Source organism: Drosophila miranda, chromosome XR (genome assembly GCF_003369915.1).
Source record: "Drosophila miranda strain MSH22 chromosome XR, D.miranda_PacBio2.1, whole genome shotgun sequence".
In the NCBI taxonomy this organism is placed as follows: domain Eukaryota; kingdom Metazoa; phylum Arthropoda; class Insecta; order Diptera; family Drosophilidae; genus Drosophila; species Drosophila miranda.
Genome location: NC_046674.1, coordinates 32286961 through 32299769, shown reverse-complemented (window position 1 = coordinate 32299769; position 12809 = coordinate 32286961). Strand labels below are relative to the sequence as shown.

Here is a 12809-nt window from a genome sequence, read left to right as displayed (position 1 = left end):
TCATGGAAACTAGCCAGCAGCAGAGAGATCAGTTCCGTTTGAGACAAGCAGACCCAAAGTCAAGTCGGGGAATTCATTTAAATCTTGTGACATAAAGAAATTAAGTACTAAAAATAAAATCTTTTTTAAAAACTAAATTTCGAGTTGCGGATATTAAACTGGCGCAGTCGGTAGGATTTCGTTTAAAATTAACTCCTATATTTCGGTAATGGTCAGCTTGTGTAATTTCTAATTACTGTGATCACGTAATCCCGGAATCGTTAATAAAATTGTGAAATCCGCCAAAGAACCTATGTGTTACGAGCACATACGATTTGCAAAACAAAAATTAAGTGAACTGAAGTAAGCGGAGATAGTGATCCACCAAGAACAGTGAAACACTAAATACAAAATCAAAAAACTTACAAGTGAACCAAAATAAAGTTAAAAACTACTGAAAACAAAACAAAACCCAATCAACACCAACAACATGGCGTTACCACCACTATCATTGAGCGAAATCCACTTGAACCAGGCACTGCTGTCGATCAGACAAATACCTGCCTATGACGGTTCATCTGGACAGCTAAGCTCATTTATCAAACGAATCGAATATGTATGCGGATTATATCCAACTGAAGATCTTCGCCAACAAAGGATCCTATTTGGAGCGACCGAGATCCAACTGTCAGGAGAGGCACAACGCATATCGCAAATGATACAACCCAACACGTGGCTCGAACTGAAGACGGCGCTGATCAACGAGTTCAAAAATCACACACCATATGAAGAACTCTTACGACAACTATACACCACCAGATTCAACGGCAGTCTTCGTAAGTTTATAGAAGAATTAGAAATAAAAGCATTATTAATAAACAATAAGCTAAACTTAGAAAACATACCAGAAAATAATGTCATTTATAAAAACGCTTTGAACAACACAATTAAAGATGTCATTACTCGAAAACTTCCTGACAGAATGTTCATGACCTTAGCAAGAAAAGATATTACCACATTGTCTAATCTTAAGAAGGCAGCACAAGAAGAAGGATTGTACGAAGCTAGTACAACAGATTCAGGTACAAATAAAGATCAATCGAAATCGTCTCAATCAAATCGAAAGAATGTTGGAAACTATTATCCAAATTATAATACTACTAACTATCACAATCAAACTCAGAGTTCATCTGGAACAGGTCAGACTAATCGAACAAATCAAAATCAAAATTCCCAAAATCCTGGATTATACAATGAGTTCAAAAATTCCTTGAATCAAGGTAGGGCTCAGAATCCATTCAATCAGCAAATATCTCAAAACCAAGCTAGTGGGAGTGGACCCAACCAACCTACTAAAAGAGGGAGGGAGAGCCAGAGTGGCCAAACGAAGATGGACGTAAATTTTCATCAAGCCGCCTCGGAAGAAACCGAGGAGGACCCTATGTAAACATTACCATTAATAAAAGAATATTAAAGTGTATCGCTGACTCGGGATCATCGATCAACATCATGAAAGAAAATTATACAGATTCCGAGATAAAAGACGATAACCTTACGGTCCATACCATCAATGGACCTGTCCGTTTAACTAAGAGTATAATGAGGAATGCGAACAAAACATGTCCGTCCGAACAAAAGTTCTACATACATAACTTTTCCGAAAATTATGATATTTTATTAGGAAGAGAATACTTGATGGCAAGTAAAGCCGTCATCGATTACAGAAATGACACTGTAACACTAGGAGCTAGGTCGTACCCAATCATTCAGAGTGGAGAAGCTATTGAAGCCGGCAAGACCGCACAGAAGTGCACTGATCCCTCTACAAAAGAAGAGAAGATCGCACCTAAGTGCCTTGACCCATCTCCAGAGGGAGATCAATACTTCGCTTCCGCTCTAGACAGTGAATTAAGGGAATGTAATCACTTAAGATTGGAACACTTAAACGACGAAGACAGGGAAGAGTTAAAGAAGGTCTTATATGAGTTTAAGGATGTGCAGTACAGAGAAGGTGACAATTTGACTTTCACAAGTACAATCAAGCACGAGATCAAAACTCAACATGAAGACCCGGTCTACAGACGACCATACAAATATGCCCAGATACATGATCAGGAGGTAAACCAGCAAATCAAAGATATGATCAGGCAGGGAATAATTCGAAAGTCGAATTCTCCTTACTGCTCGCCCATATCTATGATTCCGAAGAAGATAGATGCTTCAGGAAAGCAAAAATATCGAATGGTAGTAGACTATAGAAGTCTAAATGAAATAACAGTTAAGGACAAATTCCCAACTCCACGAATGGATGAAATCCTAGACAAACTAGGTAAATGTCAGTATTTTACGACAATCGATTTAGCAAAAGGTTTCCATCAAATACCCATGGAACCTAGCTCAATCCCCAAAACTGCGTTCTCCACTAAGCATGGACATTACGAGTTCACTCGTATGCCCTTTGGGCTAACCACTGCCCCAGCTACCTTCCAAAGATGTATGAACAATCTGCTAGAAGAGTTAATCTTCAAAGATTGCTTTGTATACTTAGATGACATCATTATATTTTCCACTTCATTGGAAGAACACTTGTTGTCACTAAGGAGAGTATTTGGAAAGTTGAGAGACGCCAACTTGAAGCTACAAATGGATAAATGTGAATTCATGAAAAAGGAAACTGAATTCCTAGGTCATGTAGTCACTACTGAAGGAATAGTACCAAATCCAGGCAAAATCTCTGCCATTGTCAAATTTCCAATACCAGAAACGACTAAACAAATAAAGTCATTCTTAGGTCTGAGCGGGTTCTACAGGAAATTCATTCCTAATTTTGCAAACATAGCAAAACCCATGACGCTCAAACTAAAGAAAGGAGCTGTCATAGACCCCAAGGAAGAAAAGTACGTCGAGGCATTTGAGAGACTAAAAGTACTCATCACCTCAGACCCTATCCTTGCGTTCCCAGACTTTGACAAAATGTTCACGGTAACAACCGACGCTAGTAACATAGCATTGGGAGCGGTTTCGTCACAAGAACACAAACCGATCTGCTACGCTAGCAGAACCCTAAATGAACATGAAATAAACTATTCAGCCATCGAAAAGGAATTATTAGCGATCGTATGGGCAACCAAGTATTTCCGTTCATACCTGTTCGGTAGAACATTCGAGATACAAAGCGATCATAAACCCTTGATTTGGTTGAACAACCTCAAGGAGCCAAATATGAAATTACAAAGGTGGAAAATAAAACTGAATGAGTTTGATTTTAAAATGAAATATCTACCAGGCAAAGAAAATCATGTAGCTGATGCCTTATCAAGGGTAAAGATTAATGAAAATCTCCTTGGAGAAGCTTCCAATAGCGTTGGTGCAACTGTACATAGCGCACAGGAAGACAATCTAAATCACATTGCTATCACGGAAAGACCAATTAACTATTACAATCGGCAAATTGAGCTAATAACAGGCAATGAAGATAAGGTAGAAACAATTCGTTATTTTCACAAGCTAATTATCAAGATCACGTATAAGGAAATGACTAACACCTTAGCGAAGGATATAATAAAGGAATATCTATGCACCAAAAAGAGCGCATTATATTACCATAACGAAATAGATTTTCCTCCATTCCAAAAAGCCTATTTAGAAATCATTAATTCTAACAATATAACCAAAGCTATTAAATCAAGCACGAAACTCCTAGATATTCAGAATTACGCTGAATTTAGAGAAACCATATTAAAGAATCATAAAGGCTTACTCCATCCAGGGATAGAGAAAACCGTCAATTGGTTTAGGGGAAAATACTATTACCCGGATTATCAAAAACTAATCCAAAACATCATAAACGAATGTCCTACTTGTAATATTGCCAAAACAGAGCATAGAAATACGAAGTTGGCATTCGAAACTACACCGGAAATACTGAACATCAGAGAGAAATACGTCATAGATTTCTATATGGTTGGTAACCAACAGTTCCTATCATGTATTGACGTATACTCGAAGTTTGCCACTCTTGTAGAAGTAAAAAGTCGTGACTGGTTAGAAGCAAAAAGAGCCATCATGAAAGTTTTTAACGAGATGGGCAAACCAATTGAAATCAAAGCCGATAAAGATTCAGCTTTTATGTGCACAGCATTGCAAGCATGGCTGAATGCGGAAAACGTCAAAATAGAGATCACTTCCAGCAAAAATGGAATATCTGACGTAGAAAGATTTCATAAAACAGTAAATGAAAAATTAAGAATAATATCTAGCGAGGATAACCCAGAAGATAGATTCACGAAGTTTGAATTAATTCTTTATACTTATAATCATAAAACCAAACATAATACCACAAATAGGACACCAGCTGATATATTCATTTATGCAGGCTCACCTGATTATGACACCCAACTAAATAAAGTGAATAAAATCACTCAATTAAATAAAAACCGCATAGAGTATGAAGTAGATACCCGCTATAAACTATCACCTCTAGTTAAGTCTAAGGTAACAAATCCTTTCAAAAGGACGGGCGAAATTAGACAGGTAGACGAAAAAAATTATGAAGAAAAGAATAGGGGTAGGAAAATAACTCATTATAAATCAAAATTCAAGAAAAAGAAAAAATCTAATAGAAGCAAATATAATAATTCCAGAGAAACCGAGGAAGTTAATGGAATCGGCGAACTTCAACACAATTAAAATCCTCATCTTCCTCATAATTACCATCGTAATGGCACAGGGTCAAAACATAGAAATAAATCCTATAAAATCCCAAAACGGATATATGATATTCAAAACTGGATCGATTAACATACCTATCAATTACGAATACCATTATCTAACTGTTAATGTAACTAAAACCGAAGAACTATACCAAAATTTATTAATGCAAGCCACTAAATTCCAGGACATAATCCAAATAAAATATCTAGTAGACAAATTGCAAAGAGAAATGAACGGGCTAAAAATAACCAAAAGAAATAAAAGAGGCCTAATCAATATAGTAGGAACAGCCTACAAATATCTCATTGGAACACTAGATCAGGAAGATAAAGTCGATTTGGAACAAAAAATAGAAAATTTAGCCAGCCATAGCATTCAAATGAATGAACTAAATTTGGTAATAGATGCAGTTAATAGCGGAATAAACGTTATAATCAAACTAAATGAAGAAAAAGACAGGAATCAACAAATAGAAATTTTGATATTCAATCTACAACATTTCACAGAATATATCGAAGATATAGAACTAGGTATGCAATTAACCAGGCTCGGTATATTTAATCCAAAATTATTAAAACAAGACTACCTGGAACAAATAAATTCTGAGAAAATACTAAATATAAAAACCTCCATGGCTAAAATCCGATACCAACGAAATTCTAATAATTTCCAACATTCCCAAAGACATTACAAAAGTACCAATCTATAAAATCGTTCCGTATCCAGACGAATTAAATAACATGTTAACAGATATGACATACGACAAGTACTACATAAAAAATGAAGAAGTATTTGTTAAAGAAACTAGATTGAAAACCAATGACAATTGTATAAAAGGAATTTTAATGCAAATTCCCACTAAATGTCCATATTCCAAAACTTTTCAAAACTTTCAAATAAACTTTATTGATCCCAATATACTAATCACATGGAATCTTCCAAGAACAACGCTAAACCAGAATTGTGTAAACCAAGAAATCATAGCGGAAGGAAATACCATTATAAAAATCTACAACTGTTCAATCCAATTAAATGAATTTACAATATCAAACACAATGTTAGATTTTGCCCAGAATGTTTATGTCAACAACAACATAACTAAAATAAAACCACTGTCGTATGTCCAAACTAATGAAATAATTATGCAATACACCAAATATAGTAACCTATTACAAATAAGTCTACTAATTTCATTTGTCATAATTATATTAGTACTACTAAGTTATGTAGCTGTTAAATTTAAGAAAACTTCTAAAAGAGTCACGGTTAAATGTATTAACCCTATAATAGAAGCAGAAGAGGAACCAACCTCAGCCACCGCACTTGACACCCCGTCACTATACCCGAGGGTAATCGCCTAGGGACAGGCTAATAACAAACGTTGGGGGAGTGACATATCCATAATTCCCCACATCCCATACACATTATGTTTATGTACGATTCATCCACCCCATCCACACAAGTAACAGGACCCCACTCAAGAATCAATAACTGTTTCTTCCCATACTCCAAGCTAGGGCCCCCCATAATATAAACAATGGACCACATTGTTTCATCAACATTAGAATCACGCCACTCTCGAGAAATCGATTCTTTAGAATCACGCCACTCATGAGGACCAATCAAAGCTAGACATAAAACCAAGGAGTATCACATTCCTAGCTCCGTCATGTAATGCAACACCGATCGCCAGCAGTGGATGCCTTTCATCAAAGCCGACGCATCCCCAAATATCGATCCAGGCACGTACGCCACCGACACGAAGATGCAGCCGAGGAAAGCAACGCCCGAAGCCAGAGTCGGGAGTTCCAAGAGAAGGGCTCATGGAAACTAGCCAGCAGCAGAGAGATCAGTTCCGTTTGAGACAAGCAGACGTAAAGTTAAGTCGGGGAATTCAACCAATCTTGTGACATAAAGTAATTAAGTACTAAAAATAAAATCTTTTTTAAAAACTAAATTTCGAGTTGCGGATATTTAACTATATATATATGTAGATAACAAAATGTTTGAAAAAATTTTTCAAAAATTGTTTTTTTTTTATTTATTGAAATTTATGCATTAGGATTGTAAAGCTGACGGTTATAAACCAAGCTTTGTAAAGTATATTAGTTTCTTGTAGTATGTTCCATTGGAGTTGAGTACAACTTAATTTATGAATCAAACAAAAAATGTAATAGCAACTCCTACTTTTCAAACATTTTTTGGAGGCCTCTACCTTTAAGCGTATCATATCGCTAGCGCATTTTTAGCAGGCATAATTTTCCGTATAGTACTCAGGGAAACTAAATTAAACACTATATACATACATATGTATTTATGTATAAAAATATTATATATTATGCTAGCTGGCTCCACCAAATTGCAGGGACGAAAAAGAAAACGACCAAGCCTCAAGTCTAGTTCTAAACAGGATATATTTATCGCAAGCGGCTACGGTTGCTTTTATAAATACTTTGACACAAGAAAAGTAAAAATTGCAAGTACAATTTAGTTTGCTGTTGTCTTGAATGTTATTATTACGTGTAATTTGTATACACTAATAGAGCAGGTAGTATGCAATCTGTTCTTATCTACAACCCGGACGTCCGGGTAAGTCATGAAAGCTGCTATGAAACCGATGTTGAAATTCACGAATATTTATGGAGGCACTCACCTGGAAACATAATGAGGAATCCCAGGCCATAAGCCAGCCATATGACGGCGTCAACGGCGGCTCTAGATGGTACGTATGGCTGCAAGAAACTCATTCTGTCCAATTCAATAGAGTTCAATAGATTGGTTGCCCGATTTATGGTTTGCTCGGTCTTATCACCCTATCGTATCACTCGAGCTGTGGCGGCAAAGTCTGCTAATTGGAAATGCAAATATTCATCGACAAAGTCGAGGATGCTACCAAAAGAAATGTCGGGTCGATTGGCGAAATCAATAAGCCAACCAAATTAGGACTTGGCCGATAGACGAGAAGACAGGCGCTAACAGTTCATCCCGGCAAGTATTTTTTTCTTAACTATTGCTACCCATTTTATATTATTGTAATTTCTTGATGCTCGAGCGATGGGTTGGGATAGGATTGGTGTGGTGCTGTTGTGCTGCCAAAAACTCTGCAGTTTGTATTGTTGTGAATTGTTATTGTTGTTAATTCGGCATACCTTACCTTCGACCCTGCAGGAAGAAGGCGGTCTTTAAATTTGAGGTGCCAATATTCAGGAAAAATTGTTCGCTGTAACCGTTTGGCTTGGAATTATGGCTTGATTCAGCTCTGGCCAGGGTCTGTGCCTGGATGTGGGGCGGCTCGGTGGTCTCTCGATCTCTGTCCTTTTTTCAGACTGTCATGACAACCCGACAAAGGATTTTTGTCGACATTTGTGGCAAGTGGCAAGTCGCAAGTCGCAAGTGGCAAGAACCAAGCTATTGCCCTAACTGCCTAGAGACCAAATTGGTACTTTTATTGTATTTAATTTTTCCTTGTGGCAGTTTGATTAGTGAGTAGATGCGCATCTGCAGTATATTACCGGAACTTATACAGAACTGTTGATTACTTTTTCCTGTCTTGGTCCGGATCAGTCGAGGGATATTATGTGAAATTGGTTTGATTGCTTTTAAAATCCAACAGTAAACTTATATCTTATCAATGCAGAGCCTTCCTAAGCAATGTCTTCCAGAGGTTATACTCAATAATTTCATTTTGTTTGTTTAACATTTTTCAAAATGTTCGCTCGATGAAACGTGTTGGCTGGTTAATCACAGTTGGCATTTGGTAGCAAAGCTGCAAGGGAAGTTGGAAGAATATTACAAACAACATACATATAGTATTTTAAAAAACAAATTCATCTTATGAGTAAAAAGTGCATCTATGTATGTAAATTCAGTCAGGGTATTAGTTCTGGTCATACCTGGGCATTCAACCGTTGCTAGGTACATACATATGTACATACATACATTTGGAATCCATTTTGGAATGTCTAATATACGAAAAACTGGCAAAAAGCCTAAGCTGGTTTTATTTGCAAGCTTCTGCAGAATAAACTAAACTCATCATATTGCGATTCCCATTTCCTCATTTCCTACAATTACAGACGCACAGTACTCGTACATACGCAGTGCTGTTGTGCTTAGAGTGTGGACTACTGATACTTTACGCCACAAAGCCTGTCCGCCATTTCTCACATTCTGTATTTTTCGGTATTTATATAATTTCCTTCTCGTTTGGTATTAACATTTGCAGCAAATACTTTGTATATTCAAGTATATAAGTATATATACATAAGTGTGCGCCAAGCACATTATTAAATATAAAATGCCCCAACAGGATCTCACTCCACTACATGATACAATCGCTCCTTTAAGTGCACACTGGGCCAGACAGCCGATATCTAGCAAAAACTCTAAAATTTAAGTTAGAGACTTGAAGTTGGGTATTTATTTTTGTGCTCAACTTGCTCCAGGCTGACTTGTTGAGCCGCATTAACTTCACGATTCCTTTTAGATCCACTAGAATCTATTTACGGTTGACTTGACCCTTCCGTGTTGTAGATCGAATTATTCCCTGCTTGAAACGTTTAGGGTCCTATTACAACTAAATCGCTTCCTCTAATCACTAGTATTAGCATACTTTTCCCATTGTGAGTATTAGCAGTTATATTTTGAATGCATGCTTAGTTCTTTTATTATTATACCCGATACTCAAAATGAGTATTGGGGTATATTAGATTTGTGGTAAAAGTGGATGTGTGTAACGTCCAGAAGGAATCGTTTCCGACCCTATAAAGTATATATATGTAAGATTAATAATAATGTATCGTTTATTAATAGTGTTTTTCGAAAAAGAGTACAAAGTGTATGATTTAAGATGTGCAATTAATGAGTCTGTTCTTCCGACTTTTTGTTCAACTTTCTGCTTCTACTTATCGGTTAGGTCTTTTAAACATCGGTTAAGTCTGGTTATATCGGTTAGGTCTTATCGATGGTATCTTAAGTTCAAATGTTAATTTAGATGGGATAGTGCTAACTGCTTGATACACTGTCCTTTACATTCGGCCCTCCTGCTCATCTTCATCTGTCCCAGATGATAATATATCATCGTTCTCTGAGACAATACGCCATAGCTTCATATTGTCACTGCTCGTTGCTGTGATATTTGGCCCCTCGACTTGAGCAACCTTTCTGACGTCGTAGCGACCGTTCCGCTTTACCTTGGTGACTTCATATGGGCCTAGATACTCGCTGGCCAACTTGCGTCCTGCGACGAACTGCGTCCTCTTGATCGCGACCATGTCTCCTAGTCTGTAGCCGTGCTCAGGTCGTCGTTTTATATCATAATTGCGCTTGTACACCTCTTGCGCCTTCTCAATGTTTTGTTTCGCTTGGTCACGCAGTTCTTGGCGCTCGTTGTTAAACTGCGTAACCAACTCCTCGTTGAGCACCTCCAATAGTCGACTTTCAGCTTGTCTGTGCATCTTTGTCCCAAACATGACCTCGAATGGCGACGACTTCAACGTAGAATGCACATGCGAATTAATCGCCATCTGGACCTGTGGCACATGCTTGTACCACTTCGTTGACTCCTGAGCTGAGAGCTTTGCGATGATACCCAAAATTGAACGGTTCACCCGCTCAATCTGACCGTTGCCTCTCGCCACACCTGTCGTTGTACACACATGTTCGACTTTGTTCTCGTTGAGAAACTCGCTGAATGCGTTGGATGTAAACGCTGCTCCTCTGTCGCTGACTATGCGCTTGGGAAAACCAAACACAAATGACCAGTCACTCAGCCTCTTCACAACTTCTTCGTGTCCTGTTGACTTAGTTGGTAATAGCCATACAAACTTTGAGAACGCATCTACCACAGCAAAAATGTATTTGTATTGCTTGGCTGTCGCATCCATTGGTCCCAAATGATCAACGTGCAGCGTGTATAGTGGTGTGTCACCCTTGTCAATGCAATGAAGATAGCCTTCTTGTTTGCCCAACTTTTTGCTGAAAATTATACAACTGATACAATTAGTAATCAACTTGTTTACTTTCCGTTCAAGGTGCGGAATCCAGTATTGCTGCTGAACTGAGTGCATTGTCTTCGCTGTGGAGAAATGACCGACTTCATGCGATCCTTGAATGATTTCCCTTTCCATCAGCCTTGGAACCACCAATACGTCATTGCCATTTACAGATTTGAAGAGAAGACCTCCTTTAAGCTTGTAGTCTTGATATGGGTGCTGCTTCAGGATCTCAACTGTGGCTTTGATGAAATCGTCATCCTGCTGTGCTTTCTTTATCCGAGCTGTTAGCTCCGTCGTCACGAACATGCATGTCTGCGGAAAACGACTGAGACAGTCCATGAGACACATGGAAAAATCCGTTTTCAAGGTCCATTATGGTAAACCACTTAGCCGACTGCAGCTTTTCCAAGACTTCCTCCATGATCGGGACTGGGAAGCAGTCCAGCAATACCATGCTGTTTAACTTCCTGTGATCTACGCAAACTCTAAGTGTACCATCTTTTTTCTTCACGACGACAACTCTGCTCGCTACATTTGAAGACGACTTGCGCACGATTCCTTGCTCGATCCATTCTGTTGATAAACGACTCGGTGAGTGATGAAACGGCTTGATTACTCCGTCGGGAACTATCTTCAGTTGGATTGGAGACTGCTTTGCAACTTCTGTGGGCATTTGGTAACTGTTTCTTATCATCTGTTCAACTTCTTTTCGATATTGCGGCGGAGCTACAAAGGATGACTCTTCAGTTACATTATATATAAGAGCATGCTCATCTGTTGGCACAGGATCTGCGTCATGCTTCAAAAACGTGTATCCTTGCATATCAGCGACGAAACGGAACTTTTTAATGAAATCATGCCCCAAAAGTGCGTCGAAATCAATCTGGCTACTGGGGACTACTAAAAACTTCTGTGTGGTCTGCAACTTATCCACGGTAACTTCTGCATTAATGTATCCAACAGGCTTTGTTGATATCTGACCCAGACCGCGCAACATAGATGTGCACTTCAAAAGTTTAACGTTTTTCATGGTCTTCAACATACTCTCTTTGATTATGGTTACATCTGACCCTGTATCCACAAGACACTCAACAACAATGCCGTTTATTTGAATTTTTTCATGCGACTGCGATCCAAAATGACGCGAACTTTATCAACTTTATCAGCTTCATAAGGACAGTTACGCGAAATGTGACCATTCTGATTGCACTTAAAACACTTTGTTTCGGCTTTGCAGTCTTTGCGTTTGTGTTCTCCTGATCCACAGTTATAGCAATATTCTTTTTTACCGCTTTGCCCACTTTGCTGCTTGAAACTCGTTTTATGCTGTTCGTTATTGCCCTTCTTCTCCGATATGTTCAAACGATCATAGATATCGAACTCTTCTTTCAAGGCCCTGAAGGTCTTACAGCGATACATGGCATACTTATACTCGTTTCTTATGTCCAGACCGTTCACAATATGGCTTATAACAGCCGCGTGTTCAACATGTCCGACTGCTGCTATTTTTCTCATCTGCGGTGCATCTCATCGTGCATCGACTCACTACTCTTCCTCTTTCTTTCTTGCAGCAGCTGATGAATGTCTGCACTGTTATAGCTACATGTGAATTCATCCAATAACACGTTCTTGAGTTCCTCATAGGTGCACACGCATTCAGCTTCAAGGAAAAGCTTAGCTGCACCGGTCATTTTTCCTCTGGCCTGCACATACTTTTGCTTTTCAGTAAGCTCATATGCGTCGGCATTTTTTTCGAATATCTCAAACCATTTTTCTATGGGAACCGATTTTCCATCACAATCGCTCACAACTTTTGTAAAATTATCTGGAGCGATCTTCATTTCTCGTTGCTCATCGCAAAGCAGTTTCAAACTTAGCAACTTTATCATTTGATCAATCTTGTCATCAGTATTGTTTTCTGCATTTTCTAAATCTTCCATCTCGTTTGCACTCGGGCGCGACGTTCCTGGTACAGCTTCTTCCTTCTCTCTCTCTTTCCAGTGCAACGGCGGCGGTGTTTGCATCATTTTGCGGCTCTTTTCGACTTGTGTCTGTGTACCCGACGAGTGCTTGTCTTTTCTGTTTATAAGTGTGTATCACACACAACGTGTCTGTGCGTGT

At 38.5% G+C, this 12809-nt stretch overlaps 1 protein-coding gene across 2 annotated transcripts in view; it reads right to left on the bottom strand.

The window, feature by feature from the left end:
• LOC117186430 (neuronal acetylcholine receptor subunit alpha-7) overlaps positions 1 to 12809 on the bottom strand; it is a 378182-nt gene that overhangs the window by 345602 nt on the left and 19771 nt on the right. For both annotated transcript variants that reach the window (XM_033387234.1, XM_033387235.1), the window contains exon 3: positions 7346 to 8458. In XM_033387234.1, the coding sequence (XP_033243125.1) occupies positions 7346 to 7439 (94 nt within the window). In that variant the 5' untranslated portion in view covers positions 7440 to 8458. The remainder of the gene's footprint in view (positions 1 to 7345; positions 8459 to 12809) is intronic.